Here is a 22,922-nt window from a genome sequence, read left to right on the forward strand (position 1 = left end):
AGCGGTTGGGGCACCCAGATGATACGTGGGAGACCCTGGGTCCAGTGCCGCAGCTCCACACACTCTGTCATTATTTATCCAATAGTGCCACAGCTTCAACAAGAGAAACTGAGGGAGTCACCACATCAGAATATGTAATATCTCAGTGGTTAGAGCATGTCCCACAGAGGATTTGAATAGGGGTACCTATTCAAACCCTCCCTTTCTCCCCAGCTGGCAGAAGAGTGGGAATTGAATGTAGGTCTCCCACATCCTAGCTGAGTGCTCTAGCCACTGGGCTAAACATTATAAGGCAGGCACCATCTCGTCCTTCGTATGCATTTTGAATGGAAGCCCATCCAGTCAATGGTCTGTGCATGCACCTGTTTGCCCCTGCTTCGCAAGTTGCTCTGGGGCTTAGGCACTGCCGGACAGATAGATGAAGGCACTAGTGCGTATGCCCAGACTCTGAAACATAGGTGCCTAGAAAATGTTTACTCTGAAAATGTTTACTCTCCTAGGATTTTACTGGTGTGAATTCAGATACCATTTCTACCTGTTATAATACCATTTTTACAGTGTTCTTCATCTCCAAACATCATTATAAACATCGATACTGAACACGTTAGGCAGTAAGCAAATAGCTATTGTATAAATACCTAAGACATATCTAGTCAACTATCAAGGAAGATAAGGAGTGTATTTAAATATTATGATTGTGTGTATCTATTTAAAATAATTGTTAATGTGTTTCAAATAATAAACAGGTACAGTCTCTACGTAAAAGAATAAATGGACACAAATCAGATGTCAAGAATTATAACATTCATAAACCAGTCGGAGAACACTTCACTTCAATCTCTCTGGTCACTCGATTTCTGACCTAAAAGTAACTATTCTTCAACAAAAAAAACTTCAGAAACAGACTTCAACCAGAGACTGCTGAATTGGAATTAATTTGCAAATTGGATACAATTAACTTAGGCTTGAATAGAGACTGGGAGTGGTTGAGTCATTATACAAAGTAAAACTATTTCCCCTTGTATATTCCCCCCCCTCCCCCACTGTTCCTCAGACGTTCTTGTTAACTCCTGGAAATGTGCTGGAAATGGCCCACCTTGATAATGCTTCAAAAGGTTTTCTCTGCCCCCACCCCACTCTCCTGCTGGTAATAGCTCATCTTAAGTGATCACTCTCCTTACAATGTGTATGATAAACACCCATTTTTTCATGATCTGTGTGTATATAAATCTCCTCACTGTATTTTCCACTGAATTCATCCGATGAAGTGAGCTGTAGCTCACGAAAGCTTATGCTCAAATAAATTGGTTAGTCTCTAAGGTGCCACAAGTACTCCTTTTCTTTTTTCAAATAATAAAGACATATTTTAGAAAATGATTACTTTTATGCTCAGGAATAAAGTCTGATCCTGCTTCTATTGAAGTCACAGACAAAAAAACACGAAGGGTGAAATTCTGGCTCTACTGAAGTCAAAACTTCACAAATTTCACCCACTGAGTTCAGTGAGAGCAGAATTGGTCCCCAAATATCTTAGTCATACCTCTGGTTAGCGCTCGTCTATCAAATCATTTAAGCATGAACTTAAATTTAAGCATGTGAGTAGTCTCACTGAAGTCAACAGAAGTACTCAGTACTTCAGGATTCAATGAGACTACTCTTGTGCATAAAGTTGCTTGCATACATAAGTGTCTGTAGGATTCAGGCCTGGGAGGCATTGCACATTTTTCCCTGTGCAATTGTGTGTTCGCATTTTTGAAAAATCAAACCCCTTTTAAGATTTTATTTGCAATTATGTACAGCCTCTCTGATTCTTGATACAAACAAGGTCTAAGCATCAAAACAGGTTGCATATACTGTATGACATACACTCATATGACATTCATTTTATTTTACAGGCAAAAAAGATGAATGTTTAATTTGTAGAGCTCCTTGCCGTACAATATTTCTTTCTAAAAAGGTAAATTAAGGCTTTCATAATATTTGTATTATACTAATTTGTAGTTTCCTTAACAGTAGAGTTATTATAATATACTTTCCTTTTGTCTATCAACTGTACATGGACATTCGCTAACATTTTGACAGTAGTCTTAGATGCTCTGTTACTATATAGGGTACACTTAATGGATTTCTTCAGATACAACTATATATAGCCTGGAGTTTGTACACCCCAGAATTCAGCAGCAAATCAGTCCAACTTCTTCAGGAACCAAGTTGGTGACTAATGTAAAAGGTTAGAGGGGATTGTCAAAAAAGTAGAAAGTTCCATGTCATTATCAGATTTCCCCTGTCCTCCTGTGCACTACAGTTCGCTATACTGAGTGTGGCCTTTTTGCCCTCCACAAAAAGTGTGCAACCTGCACCAGTTACTCTGGCTCTTGGATTGGAGGAAAAACTCATGTACAGTCCAAGCAGTGTTTAGACATATGGATATTAGCTCTAGCCTTCCCTTTTTTAATAATCCACTCAACCTTGTATTATTTTCCTTTGTTGTGATAGAGCTGAATAAAAGTATTCATAGGGGTTCTTGCCCTCACTCACCAGAGGATTGTGCAGCCCCCACTTCCTATTTTTGTTAAGATGGGGTTGAAAAGTTAATCCTTCCTCTTCCTACCTAGACACCTTCTTCTCCTTAGCTAAATTCATATTTGGGTTGTGGAGGCACTTTATATTTCCTCCCTGACTAACTACCAGCCAGGTAAAGGCCACACCTTCCTTATGAGGGTAAGGGGGACGACATAAAAATGCTTAGTGAAAACAGCATTCCTATAAGCCCATATGGCAATCATGCCCCTGGAACAGAGGCAGAGTTGGGCAGAAATCAGTATTACATTCCTGTGCCTGGTACTAGTGTTTAGTATCCCTAGAAGTATTTAACAGCAGGTTAACATACATCTACTAAGTATGCCAATAATACAAAGGTGATTCTGTATTTATGAATAAAGTACAGAGTGAAAAATACTGCTGAACTGGAGGAAGGACAGGATGATATCACAGAGGCACATTATAGAAAAGTAATAGGGTGTCAGATAAAGGAGTCTGACACTTGGCCAGAATAAAAAACTCTAAGGGTGTGATTTTCAGAAATACTTAGGAATGTTAATACTCCCATTGACTTCAGTGGGGCAGAATTAAGCCAACACTAAGTGTTTTTAAAAACCCCACCCTAAATGTGTGTATATATCTATATCAACATCAACGTGTGAAGCTTAAAAGGAAATAAGTAAACTAGACTGTCAGGCAATTGAAGATCTTTATGGCCTAGGCATTTCTGAAACTTGGTGGCATGACAAACAAAAGTCTATGGAATACTCTATTATTAAGGTCTAAGTCATACAATAAGGACAGATTAGGTTGTAGAGCTGGGGGAAGTACAATTATACCAAAAATAATATAAAATCTATTGAACTAAAATGTATTACTGTTGAGTAGACTATGTATGAATATAAAACTCAGGTCATAAGAATGTAAATATATGATAATAGTTTTACTACTGTCCTCTATAACAGGAGGAGAGACTTTTCTTGACATAGTCCTAAGCAACACACAAGAACGAGGCCAAGGAATAACAACAGATGAATCACTAAGGCTCATTATAATAGCTGATCGCAAGATAATTAAATTCAACATCATGATACTAAACTTTCAAAATGGTTTAACTGAGGAAGCTAATCAAGAAGACCCTAAAGACAAAAATGAAAATCTTTAAACTTAGTATGGAGGCTATTTAAGCATACCAAAATAGAGTGAGTAGGCATGCATATACAGACCAAAAAAAAGGACGCATAATTAGATGGCAAAGCACAAAACGTTATTAGAGCAAAACATTTATCTTTCAAAAATGGATATCCAGCCCAACTGAAGCCAGCAGAAGGAGACAGACTCTGGCAGGTAACATGTAAAATGAGATTAAGAAGCATAAGAATTTGAACAGCAAATAGCCAAAACATGTGAACAAATAAGATTTTTTTTTAATAAATATATCATCAGTAGAAAGCCTGCAAGAATCTGTGGGTCTGCTGGACTACCAGGGAGTCATTAAGATGGGCAGAACATTGCAGAGAAGTTTCATTATTTCTTAGCATCAGTTTTCACCACAAATGGTGTTGGGAGCTACATGCCCAGGCCCATACCCACTATTTTCAGGTAACGTCAATGAATCACTGTGAGAGATCGAGATGTCAACAAACTGATAAAGTATAGTGAATTCTGGCTCCATTGCAATCCATGGGAGTTGTGTCATTGAAGTCAGTAGGGCCAGGATTTCAGTCTTAAATTGGAACACATCAACAGAACTGGATGGAAGACATCAAGCATTCGAAAGGAATTCAAGAATGTAGTGGCTGTTTCATTAAAATCTGCCACTATATTGGAGTACCGAAAGGTAGCTAATTACTGTATCTTTTAAAAAGGTACTAGTGGTGATCAGTAAGCCTTGCTTAAGTAAATCAATGGGAATGATAATTAAGGATCCAAACAAAAAAATGGTGGAGCTCCATAATTTAGGGATCCGAGAGGAAAAATGGCGAGTAAGTTTTATGGGTATGATGCTGACCCCATTGCTACTAAGGGCAAAACTCCCAACTGACTTCAATGAAAGCAGGATAGGGCCCTATAAATGTGCTAAAACTCCTCATTACATTGTTTATTTGGGGTAGTTGAAGGGTCACATTTTTCAATTAGTGCATGATTGTCATTTATCGCTTTACATTTCTACTATTTTTGTACTTCAGTCACCAAACTGGTCATTATTTCAGAACAGACTTAAGTACTTTGCTGAATCAAAGCCTCAGTGTTTATTATTTCGGGATATTATGAAAACATCCAATATTGCTTTATACAATAATAATCTAAACATTTGTTACAAACCCTTATTTTTGATGGTTTGTAAATCTCTTCCTAGTGGAATTCTTCATTTGTGTCCATATCTTTTAATAGATTTCTAGCATTAATTCAATCTAGGGACCTCTCTCTTTGCTAGAACTTAAATAGATTTTATAACTTGTCCACAAAATGTATTTTAAATATGCATACTGCATTTGTATGAATATGACGGTTGCTCACTGGATGAAATTTTATTTTCTTATATTGGTGAATAAAGGTCACTGAGATTTGCTAGCACAGGTTTCAGTTTGAATAAAAGATAGGTTAGAGTGCATTAGTTTATATTTGTATAGGTCTACAAAATGTCCACTCAGTGAAAACTAGATAACTGCTTCCTAACTTACATGGTAAAACAATAGGGGATCAACCATGTCATTATGTTCGGAGACAGTGTGGAGGGGCACTGCCCCAGCAGAAGCTTCAGGAAAGAAAATTTTATCAAAGAAATTATATCTCAGAGTCTATTAAATCTTTCTTGAATAGCACTACTTACCAGCCTCTACAATCTAGTCTGTTTTTCCTTTATGTTTCATAGGCAAGTACTCCATTATCCAACTTATATTTGTCATTCCACTATGTTTCTATACAGGCTCATCCCTCCCCTAAAAAGTTACAACAGCTAATAAATTTACAGCCCCACCTCTTTACATCATTTATTCATTCATGAATTGAAATCCTGTCTAGTTGTCCCTGAACACAGAACCAGAAACATTTCAGAGAAAGCTATCATCATGTATTATGTTATTTATGTTAAATTCAGTTTATTATACACTACCTCCAAATTTTAAAATGCACCACATTTTCTTAAGAGAAAATACTTAATTGCACTGTGGAAATTTTTTAGTAAAACTCAGGAGGTTTCATAATGGAGTAGGGAACAGATGGGGTTTTTGGCATCAAAGTAACTATGAGAGGTGGTGTTTTTCTTTTGGCATTCAGGAGACAGCTGAAATTTTCTTACTGGGGAATGGATAGAATTCTAATTTTCCAACTTTTTGGGAACAGAGCTGATTTATAATTTGGGGGAGAAAATTACCCACCTCAGCAAGTAGCTGTCCCACTGCAAAATGTTTAATGTATGCTACTGCATCCAACAACAGTGGATAGTCACATTATCTTGCAATTTCTGCTGAAATGCTCAGCTCTGAAATAGTTCATATGGCTATGTAGACCATTCGTCTTCAGCTTCAGAGTCAGCACCCTTTACACATGAATTAAAATATCCCATACTTCTCTCTGATTTCTTGTTTCAGGCTCTTCAGGCATCAGTTTTAAACTCCGTTCCAATTAGGGTTCCTTGCCACTATATGGAGGTATTCACTTTTTGAATGAGAGCTTAAAATATGGAACACAATTATGCAGAATATTTAAAAATTTCAGCACATCATTAATGTTATATTAGGGGCCTCACTTATAAAATACCAGGATAAGAAAACTGTCACTTCTTCAGATATTACTCTCCATGAAGGTTTACTTTTAAATTTCACTCTTACATGTATGAAGCACATTTCTTTAATAGATTATCTAGAGTGTTTAAATATATTTTTTTCAAATCTTCCAGATTATTAAAAAGATACTGAATGAAACCAGACTTAATCTCAATCCCTGCATTTTCCTATTAGATACCACCCTACAAATTGTTGCATTAACATTTATTATCCATGTATAGCTGTTCAATCAATCAGTTTATGGAACATTTAATGTAATGCTGTATTTTAAAGCTTTTCTAAGTACCACGGGTAAAATTTTCAAGAGTGCCTTATTAAAAGTCAATGAAATTTAGGCTTCTAAGTACATAAATTACTTTTGAAAATGCTCTATTGTAGATATTAATTTTGGTAATATTTAGTTACTCTTTCTCTGCAGACAAATCCTGAAATTCAGTCACTGTTTATGGGAATAGATATGTTATGCAAAAAATATTCAAGAGAAATTACACAGGTGAGTCCTACGAGATTTGTGAGTCCTTGTGAGATTTGACTGCCATCTGTCAATAAGAATCCAGATTTTTTTCTGTGCTTTTTCTTCTTTTTTAGAAACTGACTTATTTTCATTCCCAACCCTTTTTTTTCCCTTTGTCAGTATAGTTGTAGGTCTAGCAGTTCCAGTTTTCATTTCTTTTCTCTGTTTTTTTGTTTGTTTAGTTGGTTGATTTTTGTTCTGTTTTGTGTTTTTTGGCATTTTTGGACTGAGCAACTCATTATGGCCTGATTTTCAAAGTGCTAAGCATTTAGCAGCTTCTATTGACTTCAGTGTAAAGGAAACATTGTATGAATAGTTCAACTTTCACATTTTCTTTCTTCAGACAAACAGTACACAGTTCCAAGGTGCTTAAGAAAGCATCAGGGCTACTGTTTGTGTCTTAATTTCATACTAATTATCACTACTTCTAATTTTAATGATGCATAAATATTTGCAATGGAAAAGTATCAAATATTAGCTATATCAGAAATTAAACAGGTACATTTAAATCACTCTTGGCACCACATGCTATGGCTAAAAAAAAAAATACAAGCCACAAAATGCTTCAAAGGGAAGGAGAAGGAAAATATGATGTAGAAACTCGTGAGCATTTGAATGTTGTCTAGATGAGTAGTCTATAGAAAATGTTTCAATGTGCACAATTCAGAATCCATTCAGAAATTTTCAAGACTACAGTCAGAATCAAAAGACAGTTATTCAGACGTCTGTTCAATAGTTTCCAGTAAACTCTTAGCTTTCTTAATTTTCCAGAAAATGAAGTTTCATGTGACAAAATCCAAGTTTCATTTAGGACATGGCACATGGCCTGGGTACTGAGCCGCAGATCTGGATATATTAGAATATGTTTTTTATTGTACAATATATTTCTTTTTTCCCTGTAAGGGGCACAGAGCGGTTGGTTATTCTTGCTTCTCTTCTATTTTATACTCACAGCCTCCTTATCAGTAACATTTGATCAGGCACCCAAGCCTTTGTTTTTTCCTGTGCCTAATACTTTACTCCCAAAACACCTCATGCCATTTTGACACAGTCACAAGAAATTAGCATAAAGAGAGTCACTCATTTCTCTTCCAGCCCAGCTGAAATATACAGTTAACAGTTTATCTTTCACCCACTCCCATCATGAGCCTGGCCTCACAGACTATGCATTGTAATATCTTCTTATAGAAATAAAAGGATTTATTGGAACACTGCAAGTAACAACTCCAGCACATAGAGACAGGACTGAACTTCCTCCTAGCCACCCCTCCCCCACAACTATGACAACAACATAATATAAAAATAAGACAACTTAAACCTAAGATAAAGATACATTTCCACCTACAAGTAGAAGTGCTGTCTGCACTGACGATACAGATCACATCCTAGCCACATTAGTATTTTGACAATTGGATTTTTCAAGCCCCAATAAAATGTTATTTTAATTTAAAAAATTATGAAATTCACTGCTAGGTTATGTGTTCTTTTTACTGCCTTTCAATGAGTTCTGAAAACAAAAACAACATATACCTGGCAGGATGAAATCATTGTAGATGTGCCGTAGTTTTCCAGCTGCTGGAAAAATACATTATGTGTTTAACCCAACTATAAAAATAAAACTGATGCTATTGTGTGTAAATTTATACTCTGCTACTTCATATTAGTGAGATTTGCCACAATATGGCAGTTTCCAAGTAGCTGGAAATTATTCTTTGAGTTCAGCAAGAGTTACTATTGACTAAAGAAGTACTAACAACTAAGCAGGATGTCTCACTCTGACCGGGGTCCTAGTGGGAGCCAGCTATGGTCACTCAATTCGGGTGAACTGCAAAGAATGGGGCAGACAATCCCCACAAATTGGTGGATATTCCAATACTTATATTTACCAAGCCAGCATAAAACAGCTTCTTTATTAGCTCACTGGTTACTCAGAAGTCCAAACAACACAGTTCCCTTAAAGTGACCCGGCCTCAGGCCTCCATCCAGGTACCTAAGTCAAATATGATGATTTCTGAAAATCTTATTTCATCATATAAAAGAAAAGGTTCTACCAATCCCAATGGATTGGACACATTACCTCTGAGGTTATTGAATATTCCAGATCTTACCCAAATTCACGCTACAGCCAATTCTTATTAACTAAACTAAGCTTTATTAAAAAACAAGAGAGAGACAGTATGGTTAAAAGATCAATATACATACAGACATGAGTTCAATTCATTTAGGTGCAGATTCATAGCAGAGATATGAGCTTTGTAGGTGCAAAGAGTTCTTTTAGACATAGTTCATAGGTTATAGTCCAATGTCCAAATATCATATTCAGGGCGTACCAGCATAACTGGGACCTCGGTCTTGCGACTCAAACTTCCCCTGATGAAGCCTAAGCAGATCTGAGATGACAGAATCACTTCAGTTTTTTTTTCCTTCATGTTTTAGAAATGTACTATAGCTGAAGTGATTTCAATTTGTCCATATGATTAGTTGAAGACCATTACTACACAAGTTTTATTTTTAGATTTCAGAATTTCAAGAAAAACACAGAAGACGCTTATTAGCATACTATAGAGGAAAGGTAACTAAGCTTGACTTTGGATGGGAAGGAGGATTGTTTTGTGTGCCTTATTTCTTTGGTTTATATTTAGAAAACAACTTTTGATTGAACTTTCCTACTTATTAAGAGGGGACTGTTAGCACCTGTCATGCTGTCTGGAGTGGCTCACAACCATGAATGCCTACCTCAGGGTAGGTTGTCAGAAAACAGGGCAGACACTGCAAACTGGTTGTGTAGTCTATAATTAGATTTCACCAAGCCAGTAACAGATGTGAACTGCTGGCTCACTATACTAGTTTTACCATGGAGTTGACTCCACAGACTCCTGAGACTCCTGTCTATCTTGCCACCCAAACAAACTGGACATTGTGATGAAACAGTTACTTAGACGAAAAATCACACCACAGTCAGTTTGCTTCCGGTTCCTAGAGACTAATCACTTTACCCAGATCAGTTGGTACCCTAGATCTTACACCAAAGACAATGCTGGTAGCAAATGTTATAGTAAACTAACTAAAGGTTTATTAGCTAAGAAAAGGAAATTAGAGTTATTGAGAGGTCAAAGCAGGTGAGTCACAGTCTATAATTCCAAATGGTAGCAGAGATGTAGTAAACTGCCAGTTTCCCAAAAGTCTCTTAGGGCTACCCAGAATAACTCTGAGGACCACCAAATGCTGCAAGCAATTCTCAGTTCAGATTTTCTTTTAGCCTGGTACCACTCCCTTTACTTCAGTGTTCTTCAAGTATTCACTGATGTTATGTGCAGAGTGATATAAAGTGGACAGGAGAGGAGAGGTGGCTAGAGGAATTTTTCCCCTACTTATTATACTCCAAGCCTTTTGTGCTGGAAAAATCCTTGCTGGGTCATAGGGCCAGGCAGTTCCATTGTCTACGTGAACTCCAAGATGTCCTTCAGATGAATTGTAAATTTTCTTATTCTTATTTTCTTATACCTCCCTCCCCCCACAGAGGAATGTCTGATTAAACAGTCAATAGCTCTTTAGCACCTTGCTGGCATGCCAGTGTGCCTTTTTCTCTGAGAAAACGGTTTGTGGGAGTCACGCAGTACTACAACACATTTCAGTAAGAATCATATAGCAAAAATCTCATAATTTTATCTGCAGTGATGTTACACACATCTTAATAGGACAATGCTGTTCAGCAGATTATGAGTTTTTAAATGATACCTCACCAGGCATCCTTTCTACAAAACGTATCATCATAACCATATAAAAGAGGTACAGGGTATCACATCGGGTACAGGGTGTCACAGAGGATAACCTGCTATTGCTACGAGTTATTCCATTAGCTCAAGGGGCAGAGGTTTTTTCAGTTTGCTTTTATAGAAACCTGGGCAATTATATACGAAAAAACTATGTTAAAAGAACATCATTAAGGTTGCAAATCAAACACTCCAAAGTTAGGAAATGCCAGGATTAAGCTTGTTTGTATAACCTTAATTCAACCTATTTATGCACATGCACAATGATAGAATCTTTAATTATATGATTGTGATGGAAAGCTTAAACTTCATTATCATGCTTCGTCACTAGGTGTTGCTGTTTGAAGATTACTGCAGCACATCATCTCTGAATGCTAGATTCTGGAGACAGTCTACATTTTTTTTTTTTTACAATAAAGTTGTTGCTAGCATCCATTTTTCTCTGTCTCTGTGTGACTAAGCTGACATGGTGTCAGAGTAGAAACTGCAGAATTTCATCATAATTCCTTATGCACAAAAGAACTTAATCTTTGACAGACCATCATACTGGAAGGAACAGTGTACATGATTTCGCATCGCAGCTGAACTCCACAAGGTGAATAGGGAGATGCAGGCTAGGGTCTTAATCTATGCCAGGGGTCGGCAACCTTTGGCAAGTGGCTCATCAGGGTAATCTGTTGGTGGACCGCGAGATGTTTTGTTTATGTTGACCCCCGCAGCTCCAGTGGCTGGGAACGGCGAACCGCGGCCACTGGGAGCTGCGGGGGGAGCCGGGTCTGCGGATGGTTAATATAAACAAAATGTCTCGTGGCCTGCCAACGGATTACCCTGATGGGCCGCGTGCCAGAGGTTGCCAGTCCCTGGCATACTTTATTGAGACAGATAGGCAACAGAAACTGTCGACATCTTCAGTTCGTTCCAGAGTTTGAACAATCAACTGAGCAAACTCTACAAGCTGCAAATGCAGAACCAGGAGGAGATGATTCACCTATTCCAGAGCTGTCAGAGACAACCGTTGCAAGTAAAAGGCAGCTTAGCCACCAAGTTGTTACCCGTTCTGGCTGTATAGTTAAAACAAACGGTATGATTTAAGGATGAATAGCAGATGGACACATGTTGAAATTTGAAGTTGGTTTAAAAAAAATAGTTTCATGGTTTTAAAATTGTTAAAAAGCAGAAAGAAAAAAATAAGTGTAGTTGTGGTGGAAAGCTTAAACTGCATTATAATGTTTAATTACTAAGTGGTGCCGTGTGAAGAATACGGCAGCACATCTTTACTGAATGCTGGAGACACTCTACATTCCTTTTTTACCAATAAAATTGTTATTGTTGCTCACATCCATTTTTCCTCTGTCTCTGTGTGACTAACCTGGTACACCTAACCTGATTACATATTATTTTTCCACAGACCCCCTGCCTTAATAATGTTCTTTTATCATATTTTTTGTGTGAATGTTTGATTTCCTAGATACCTACTAAAGCAAACTGAAAAAAAATCATATTGACGTGCAAGTGATTCATTGAAGTTGTGACCTTTAGAGTGCTTGACTTTGCAAATCTTGATGTTCTTTTAATGTATTTTATGTGATACAATCAATTGTATCTCTTGAAAATTCTTTTTGAATCAAGTCAGAGTACAAAGAAGGACTCTAAAAAGCTAATTGCATTTCAGATCTCAGAAAGGAAATCTGTGATAACACTTTTTATATTTGGGTTTTTCATTTATTTTCATTCTTATTCTCTCCAATTTTATATCAGGGACAAGAATTAGAAGAAAGATAGAAACTTCCTTTAAACTCTCTTCTCAATATCCCTTTACCATAGCTTTGTAAAATGGCAGTGCATTCTAGAATCAAAATCGAAGTTTATGTCAGCCAAAAAACATGGACATGTAGATCTTCAGAAATAAAATTGACTCTGATCCATATACCCACTACTCTGCTGACTCTTTCTGTGTACTGGTATGCCAATAGTATCTAAGAATAACTGGGATGCAATCTGTAAACTCTCTATAAAACTATGTGTTTGACAATCAAACTGTGTCTCGCATAAATAGAATTTTTATAAGTCTTTGATTATGTCATATAGATTGCAAAATTGGAAGAATCTCTTAAGAAGGCAACACAACAGATACATCAGATTCAATGGTAAGAGGCTTAGCATAGCAAAGATAAGTTTGAGGTATGCTTTGCATTTGGAATACCACATGTTTAACAAGAAGTTATATAAATTAAAATACAAAAAGAATCATGCTTATTTGCCTCTCTCTTCTATGACGCATACTTGTGCGAGTAGATGAATTTATTATTTAGCTTTCTAGAAATGAATGAATGATATTTTCTGCCATCCTACCTCTTCCCACTGATACAAACATAACATGACAGGAAACAAGCTTCTTATTTTAACATTCAAATCAGTAAGTATTCTAAGAAGTTAACATTTTTTTTGCTGTCCATATTTTATGTTTGTACCAGGCAATGACTCAGATCTGAATAGATGTACATTTGAAAATTACTTTTTTTAAAAGTAATTGAAAATTACAATTTTTAAAACTTCACCATGTTAACTAGAAATATTTGCAAAAAGTCTGATGGGCCTGGCAAGTTTTCCATGTGACTTATGGTTTTCTGAATAAAGCTTCTGTGCTCAACAAGGATTCCAATGGACATTAGAAGTTCAGAAACACAAACAGCAGATCCTCCTGCATCTCATATGCAGGATGATATGTTAATGAATAAACACATGCATGTCAATATTTTTTCTTGAAAACTTTATTTAAAAAGGCTGAGGAAATTCACAAAGCTAAGGTTGCATAGTTAATTGCAATTACTTGTACTTTAATATTGAGCCTTTTAATAAGATAGTCTGCCAGATGTTACCATAAGTAGATATTGCTATGGATAGAGGAATTGGTGTGGACAATATAATACACATATAATAGACTTTATAGCTAATCATATGCATTTTTTATGAGCAACTTTGCACGATAAAAGAGCAATAGATGGTAGTTATATAACTCAAACATATTTTTTGTTTAATTTTTGTCCATTGTAACTTTTGTTTTGCATTTAGCATGAGGCCTCCCCAACAAACTACTCGACCTGCAGTTTCCGCTACAGTTAGAAATCCCATTTCCAGTAAGAGAAGTACTAATTTAAAACATTAACTATGAAATATGTACCATTGATTGTAACAGTGCTCTAACATTCAGTTTAATTACTTTACTTCCTTCAGCAAAACAGAATGGATATTCTCCGTACTCACTTCATCCCAGCTGCCCATCAACCTCAGAAATGTAGGTACAGATCCATTAATTATCACTGAAAACCTTAGGAACAATGGGAGGTTTAAAATTAGTATTTGTCTGAAGCCTCTTATATTTACTTTAGAAGAATATATGTCCTATTGGCTATGAGCCCAAACACTAATATATATTCTAATTTTAGTATCTAGTCTCTCCTCAGTAGTGAGACTAAAGAATTCATGAGAACGACAGCTATTTATGGTACAGTAGTCAATGAATTCAGGATGCAATTAGTTTAGTCAGCTAAGTACTAAATATTGTTGTATTACTGGTATAGGCCTCAGTTCTGCAATGTATTAAAGCATGTCTTGAAGTCTTTAAACCATGATTTGAGGACTTCAATAGCTCAGACATAGGTGGGAGGTTTATTGCAGGAGTGGGTGGGTGAGATTCAGTGGCCTGCATTGTGCAGGAGGTCAGACTAGATGATCATAATGGTCCCTTCTGACCTTAATATCTATGAATCTATGTGCCCAACAATAAGCATGTGAGTAGTTTAATTGATTTCAGTGGATCTACTCACATCTTTAAAGTTAGGCATGTACTTAAGCCATGCTGAATTGGGACCATAATTCCTACCTATATTTTTGTTTCAATCTCTAAAATAATTTAACCCCAAATTCTTTATTGACTTACTTCTGTGCAAACCCCAAACTGTCTTTAATGGAATTGCACAAGTTATAATTCAGAGCAGAATTTGGTCTGAGAGAGACCAATATCATGTCAGAATCTGCATTTCTAATATTTAAGTTGTACATGACAATACAATGAACATTAATTTCTTAAAAAGATTTTCAAAAGTGTAGTCACTTAATTTTGAGAGACTTAATTTTTGGAGCTCCATTTGAGGTGACTTAAAGAGGTCTGATTTTCGGAGTGTAGGAGATCAGCACTTTCTGAAAATCAGGATCTCCATAAGGTGTCTCAAGTTAGGAACCTCAAATTATTAATCACTTTTTAAAATATTGGCCATATTTTTCATATCTGTTTCTAATGCTGTTTTTAATCTGCTTTCCTCTCATTTATACACATAAACTAGGATTTTCAACAGAGTTTACAAGAGTTAGATGCCCAAATCCCATTAAATTTCAAAGGGATTTGGCACCTCATTCCTTTAGGTGTCTTTCAAAATCCCAGCCATAACTCTCCATGTTTTGACAGCAGAGCAGATCTCATAACCTGTAACTGATACTCTTCAAAACAGCATGTTTTATTCATAATTCAGAATAATATTATTGTCTATACAAATGAAGGAGCTGTAAATAAATGTATTTATATTAACTAAAATAGTACAATAAATACTGCAATAATATATTATTTGTCATTCATGGATGTGAGGATATAACATATAGTTTTCAATAATATTATTTTAATTAGAATATATTTGTTATTTATTATTACAACATGCAAATTTATTTTGTATTACTAGGGTAGAATCCATGGAGGTTGACCCTGTACCTTCCCCAGTGAGGAAAGTGAGTTCATTTCTATGTATACAAACTTGGGTTCTCCTATATGCTGATAATCATTGTATAAAGAAACTCTTAGACTCCCGGGCCCTGATTCAGGAAAATGCTTGAGCACATGCTTATTTTTAAGCATGTGTCAAGGCTGATTCCACAAGCCATAAAGAAATAAAATCAGGAACAGTCAACATGAATTCACCAAGGGCAGGTCATGCCTGACCAACCTGATTGCCTTCTATGATGAGATAACTGGCTCTGTGGATAGGGGGAAAGTGGTGGACGTGATATATCTTGACTTTAGCAAAGCTTTTGATATGGTCTCCCACAATATTCTTGTCAGCAAGTTAAAAAAGTATGGATTGGATGAATGGACTATAAGGTGAATAGAAAGCTGGTTAGATTGTTGGACTCAAGGGGTAGTGATCAACGGCTCGATGTCTAGTTGGCAGCTGGTATCAAGCGGAGTACCCCAGGGGCTGGTCCAGGGGCTGGTTTTGTTCAACATCTTTATTACTGATCTGGATGATGGGATGGATTGTCCCCTCAGCAAGTTAGCAGATGACACTAAGCTGTGGGGGGAGGTAGATACGCTGGAGGGTAGGGACAGGGTCCAGAGTGACCTAGAGAAATTGGAGGATTGGGCCAAAAGAAATCTCATGAGGTTCAACAAGGACAAGTGCAGAGTCCTGTGCTTAGGACGGAAGAATCCCATGCACCGCTATAGGCTGGGGACTGACTGGCTAAGGAGCAGTTCAGCAGAAAAGGACCTGGGGATTACAGTGGATGAGAAGCTGGATATAAGTAGCAGTGTGCCCTTGTTCCCAAGAAGGCTAACAGCATATTGGGCTGCATTAGTAGGAGCATTGCCAGCTGATCAAGTGAAGTGATTTTCCCCTCTATTCGGCACTGGTGAGGCCACATCTGGAGTATTGCATCCAGTTTTGGGCCCCCCACTATGGAAGGGATGTGGTCAAATTGGAGAGAGTCCAGCAGAGGGTAACAAAAATGATCAGGAGGCTGGGGCACATGAGAGGCTGAGGGAACTGAGCTTGTTTAGTCTGCAGAAGAGAAGAGTGAGGGGGATTTGATAGCAGCCTTCAACTATCTGCAGAGGGGTTCCAAAGAGAATGGAGCTCAGCTGTTCTCAGTGGTGCAGATGACAGAACAAGGAGCAATGGTCTCAAGTTGCAGTGTGGGAGATCAAGGTTGGATATTAGGAAACACTATTTTACTAGGAGGATGGTGAAGCACTGAAATGGGTTATCTAGGGAGGTGGTGGAATCTCCATCCTTAGAGGTTTTTAAGGCCTGGCTTGACAAAGTTGGTGTTGGTCCTGCTTTGAGCAGGGGGTTGGACTAGATGAGGTCTCTTCCAACCCTAATCTTCTATGATTCTATGAAAAGAGATAAACCTAATCACGTCTTCCTAGACATTTCCTGATCTACTTACATATCTGGTGTTTCAAATGAGTAGTTTCTTGGTATGATTTGATGATTTTTCATACCTTGGGCAAGCTCTTACAGCATTGTTCCAGCCGTGTCCCTGCTCTCTGGGAGAAGAACCACATACAGACAAAGGGGTGTCTTATTTCAATTTTGAAAAGTTCTAGCCTTCCCATTGGCTCTTTTGGCCAGGTGCCCACTCACTTCCTTTGACCTATGCATGCAGTCAGACTTTTTAACCCTTTACAGGTAAAGCAAGTAGAGAGCAGCTACCAAGAGGAATTTTATAGCTAACTGGGTGGCTTGGTGTCCATAAAAGGGAGTTGTCTCCCTCCCACCACTTCATTTATCGCAGCATGTTTAAGTGCTTGCATGCTTTTCAGAACAAGGATGTTTTTTGAAGCACTAGTTGTTAAATTCTAGCAGTTAGTTTCTAATAGTCCATCCTTTGAATACAATAAATAGAGATGTAGCCATGTGCCATTACCAAGTCATATAGCAAAATGCTTGAAATCTGTTCTGAAATGAATCCCAAAATGTTAACATTACAAGAATGTTGTAATCATCCTCTATCATCCGTATGCAGGAACTTCAGAGTTAAGGTTAAACTTAAAAGAAATCTCAACATTTTAAGGGATGCAAATGCACAGTTAAGGCACCCAGACAATCTTAACTTTTTGCTGTAGTGGCACTAGCCTCCAATCTTTCCTTGTTTTTATCTCACATAAGGTTTGAACAGTCTTGTAATTTTTTTTATCCTTAACTTACTAATATATACTATCAACCCTGTCTCCAGTATTTTGTCTGAGAGTTTTTGCTTTATAGCTATATATGTTAAATGAAAATATCTCTGAAGCCCAGTTGAAAAGAGCTATTTTGTTGAATTGCTGTAAGTGCTGGTTGCTAGAAAAAGGTTCTGAGAGGGCTACTGAGTAGAGAAATGAGGCATGGAGGGGAAATAGAAATCACTATGTGTGAGCATCATTTTGAAAATGAAGGCAGCATATATATGTGCTGTACTACGTTCAAACTACATGAATGCTGCATACACCCGTACCAGTATGCGTTAAGTACTATGCATGAAGAGTAGTCTCACATTTGAGCAGTATTTATCAAAATTATTTAAAATGTTTTACCTTAATGTTTTATAAAATATCTATAATTTATTGTTAAAGTGCATTAATAAATAGCTCATGTATTATACTATTATTAATACCTTTCCATGCACTTAGCCTGAGACAGTGACTGGTCCAACAAGACTGTCATTGATAAGCCCACCTCATGATGGACGTATGGGTAAGATTTTTTTTAAGTACCTGTCTAGACATAATGTATTATATATCTATAATGCTTAGTTTTAAGCATATGTGTAAAGTTAAATACATGCTTGAGTGATTTGTTGAATAGGGATGGATTGCTGATTTGAGCCCTCTGAGCTGTAAGAAAGGTATTGTGGAGAGATCAGTCCAGTAAGAAGGAGCTAGTTAAGAAGCAGAAATGAAGTGGTCAGTGGGTGACCTCCTTTAAACTAAGTAATGTTTGCTAAACAACCATTGTTAATAGTTGCAGAACAATTAGACTAATGTAATGCTCAGAAACAGAAGTGATTTACTTGTGGTGCATGCACAGCCTTTTACTTGATTCGTATACTCTCTTATTAGTTATTACAGATTAACATTGTCTTAGTACAGACATTTGGTATGAAAAGGAAAAAATGAAGTTTGTTAATGAAAGTAAGAGTCCAAATTGGAAGCTTCATAAGAGTTGATTTCTGCTAGCACAAGGGTGGGGTGAGAATGGGAAATGGCTATGGTGGCTTTAAGTTACCTTTGCACCTTCCCAGTAGTGGGTAGTTCTGGGGTTGGAGAGGTCCCTGAGGTAAACTAGACAACCCTGGAGGCATGTCTATGTTATGGAAACCTTCCTGGGGTGTACTGTGTGCCACAATGTTTCCCAGATCTTCCACAGTGCTGTATCCTGTAGACCCATCTCCAATATGCCCCTCTCACCTCCAGCCTTATCCCCAACATGCTTCCTTATATCACAGCTTGTGGGGGAGTCCTCAGGAGGCAGCCTTATGGCTGGGTTCTGCAGTTCCTGCACCAGGGTAATTCTCTACCAGCTGGATAAAGAGTTTTTAGGGGCCCTTTACGCTCCTCTAGCCATTTTACATGATGTAAAAAAGCTGGAGCAAAGGTGCTCCAGGGCTGCAATGGCATTCCTCATATTTTAAAGTTTAAAGTTCTGCACATGCTTAAGTGTTTCACAGGATCAGGGCTAGATTGTTCAGCACCTTGCCGGATTGAGTCCTTAGTTTGTGTGCAATACACATGATTTTGTAATTGTAATACACATACTTTTCTTACTACTTATCAGTAACCAATAATGATTTTATCATCTATTTCATATTTTATTTAAATGTTCAGATCCTCCGAAGCTACATATTTCCTTTCAAGATGTCTGTATGTCTAGAGCTTTGGATAACCATTTTCTCATGATGTTTAAATATAAATAAATGCATGAAATGAATTAAATAATAAAATTGAGCATAAATGTAAACCAGAGTCAGCGCTAGGCATGAGCACACTAAGCAATTGCTTAGGGCCCTGAGCAGCTCAAGGGGGCCCCTATTAGCTTTTTATTATGTGTTAGGGAGGAGTATTCCTGTTTAGAGCCCCTAATGGGCTAGCACCGTCTCTGACATAAATAAAATTAAATGCTTTGCACTTTTCAGGATTCAGCCCAAAGAAAACAAACGTTTGTAGTTGACAAAGTTCAGTGAATCAAAGCAAGCTGGTACAAGAGGCATAATGTTTGCAAAACTGAATATTAATACGGAGAGCAATTTCTTGGTAAACTAAGGAAAGCTTCTTAAGAAAGGATGGGTGAAAGAGAGAAACAATAATTGGAGAATTGAAGCAGCTCGTGGATACTATTTTAATATTTTAATTGACAAGAGCAGGAAAAAGAAACTAAGAAAAGAGGTGGGCAAATTTTTTCACCCAAACCCTTTTTTTACCAAAAAATGTAGATTTGGTTTGATCAACATTTCACAAATTGATGTAGAATTTGTCAGATTATTTCAGTTGGAAAAAAAACCCTTACACTTTTTTTTATTTATTGAAAAACTCCCCAAAAAAATTGTGTTGGGTCAACTGAAATAAATTTTTGTTTAAAATTTTTTGTATGGTGAGTGAACTGAAAAATTAGCTATTCACACAGCTGTACACAATTTTAATACTATGTTACTCCCTCATCCACATACTAGTTGTCACTTTCTGCCGCCACAACGTGCCTACCTCTATCCTTCACTTTTTGTCCTCAGGGCTCTCCACCATTGTTTATGCTGGCATAAACCTGTGATGAATTTGGCCCAAACTTTATAAACTAAGATTCTTACCTTTGTCTCCAAAAATGATACCTTCAGTAAAGGCACTTAATTTTTAATATAGTTTTTAAATCATTATAGGTAGTGTTTCTTATAAAAGTTGTCAATCATCGGGACCAACTGCAAGTCAAAATAGCACAGCAGGATCTCTAAGGTAACTAGATACAGCTCATGCTTTTCAAAATGTTACAGGTTTTGTAAAGAGAATGAAATTAAATCTTGCCTTACTTTATCTTACTTAATCTACTTTATCTTACTTAATCTATGTAGTGTAACGGCTGAATTGTGTATTTTGCCTTTCCAAAAAAGAAAAGATATTGTGCAAGCTAACTGTAATTTATACATGTTTTTATTCTTGTTGGATGGCCTGATTTTGAAACTATGGGTTCCAAAATTTGCACAGGCAGTTAGAGTATATATAGCTGTTTGCACCTGCAATCATGGTATTTGCACACAAAAATCTGTCTCTAATGTGAAAAAAGTGGCCAAAATCTTTGTTTTATGTCTCATCTGAAAGGCAGCACTTCCACCAGCACAATATTGCATTCATTATACTTGGGATATGGCTTCTGTAATTACTCAGAGAGAATAGTGCTACCCACTAAATCACCTGAAACACTTCCTGCAGCACCTACATCTCACTTAGAAGTTTCTCATCCAAGTATTGACCAGCCTCGTTTTTAAACTTGCACGAACTGTGGAAATCACAGAACAATGCGGTATGGTTCCAGACCATGCAAGTGCATTGCATCCACAATTTTCAATCATAAGAACAGAAAAATGGCCATACTGGGGTAGACCACTGGTCCATCTAGCCCAGTAGCTTGTCTTCCCACTGTGGCTGGTGCCAGATGCTTCAGAGGGAATGAACAGAAATGGCAATTATCAAGTGATCTGTTACTTGTCATCCAGTCCAGCTTCTGGCAGTCAGAGTCTTGGAGGACACCCAGAGGATGACTATCTTGGCTAATAGCCATTGGTGGACCTATCGTCCATGAACTTGTCTAATTCTTTTTTGAACCCAGTTAGACTTTTGGAGGTGTGTTGTGTGACCTTATGTTTGTTTTAAACCTGCTACCTATTAATTTCATATTATTATACATTTTCAGATTGATATGAAAATACATAATACAAATATAAAAAGTCCTTTTTTCCTGTTTCATCACTTTCTCCCTTGTCTTGTCTTTCAGTTGTTTGCAAAAATGTCACCCAATAGTCTAACATTCTGATAAATAATACATGTGTGTGTGAAATAACTGATAATAATTTTTTCCTTTAAAATATAAACTTTGAGAATTTCTTTAACAATTTTTGAAATCTATTGAAATATAAAAATGTTTCAGATCTTTTCACTGATTGCATTAACAGATCAACACCACTAAGAATACCAAATAACGGACATTCGTTCACTTCATCATCTGGATCACAAAGTACTAGAATAGGCTTATGGGATACTTCTCGTTTCAGAACTCCTCAGTTGTATGCATGTACACCACCTTTCTCACAGACATCTGTAACAAGACAGCCAATCACCATCTCCAGTCTTCTACAGAGGCAACATGTAGGCAAGTAAATTCTATGAATTATCAAAATTAAATTATTTGCCTTGAAAAGTTTTCAAGGTACAATATAAATTATTGATTATGCAATGCACAATTTATAATTTTGGAAATTTTGGGGTATAATATCAACACAATGTGAAGCCTTCCATACAATATTTAGAGTAGTTGAGAATGTACCTTTTGTTTTAATTTGTATGATGATATTGGAATAAAGATATAGAGAAGCTTAAATCTAGTAATTTTAATATTTGCTTTTAAGCAAAGTTCCACTTTTGAAAAATTCAATCTATATAATAATTTGGTAAAAGCTATTGTGATGGCAACTTTAATGTACTTCTTTTTCCCTTAGTTAATCCCTTGAAATCTGTAATTATTCCGAGGCAAAAAACTTGAATAAGAAGTTATTACCACTGACCTTTTTGGCAAATACCCTAAGAGATATTTTAAAATGTAATGTTATTTGAATATAAGGCTACATTAAGCCCCCATGGCTGACCTATGTCAGCTGACTTGGGCTCACAGGGTTTGGGCTGTGGGGTTATAAAATTGCAGAGTAGACATTTGGGTTTGGGCTGGAGTCCAGGGTCTGGGACTATTCCCACTTGTGGGGTCCCAGAGCTCAGCCTGCAGCCCAAGCCCAAACATCTACACCTCAATTTTTCACCCCTGCAACCTGAACCCCATGAGCCAGGTCAGCCGCAGGTGTTTAATTGCAGTGTAGGCATGGTCTGAAAGTCTTGAAATCAACAGCAGTGGTGGCCTTACCTTCTTGAAGAAACTGCAGATGCAGATGATAAACATGCAAGAGCGAGTGGTTCTAATTGGCTGCAGTTTAGTTTTCATAAATAGCATGCACTTGGTGTCTACGGATTATTGGGGCTTCAGATGCTGGACAACATGAGGCTGTTTATGATCCTTCTGCAGTTGGCACCCAGATAGTAGCAGGGAGAAGCTAGTGCCAGCTCTGGTACCTCCCTTCCCCCACCCTCCTCTTCCCCAGCATCACCAGTGGTAACATCAAAACCTTCCTTCCTCCAAAGTTTCAGTTATGGTAAGGGCTAGGGAAAGAAAACAGAGCACATAAGGGGGTATCCTGGAAGGAGTTCTATAGGACCTGGGGAAGAGTAATGAACCAGGTGAACTG

The 22,922-nt window shown here is 37.2% G+C and overlaps 1 protein-coding gene across 1 annotated transcript in view; it reads left to right on the forward strand.

Moving 5' to 3' along the window:
* The window catches only part of RNF212 (ring finger protein 212), a 33,060-nt gene that overhangs the window by 1,714 nt on the left and 8,424 nt on the right, over positions 1 to 22,922 (forward strand). The window contains exons 2-5 of the mRNA XM_077816183.1: positions 1,896 to 1,957; positions 6,748 to 6,822; positions 9,359 to 9,415; positions 12,705 to 12,763. Of these exons, the coding sequence (XP_077672309.1) occupies positions 1,896 to 1,957; positions 6,748 to 6,822; positions 9,359 to 9,415; positions 12,705 to 12,763 (253 nt within the window). The remainder of the gene's footprint in view (positions 1 to 1,895; positions 1,958 to 6,747; positions 6,823 to 9,358; positions 9,416 to 12,704; positions 12,764 to 22,922) is intronic.

Source organism: Eretmochelys imbricata, chromosome 4, assembly GCF_965152235.1.
Source record: "Eretmochelys imbricata isolate rEreImb1 chromosome 4, rEreImb1.hap1, whole genome shotgun sequence".
Lineage (NCBI taxonomy): Eukaryota > Metazoa > Chordata > Testudines > Cheloniidae > Eretmochelys > Eretmochelys imbricata.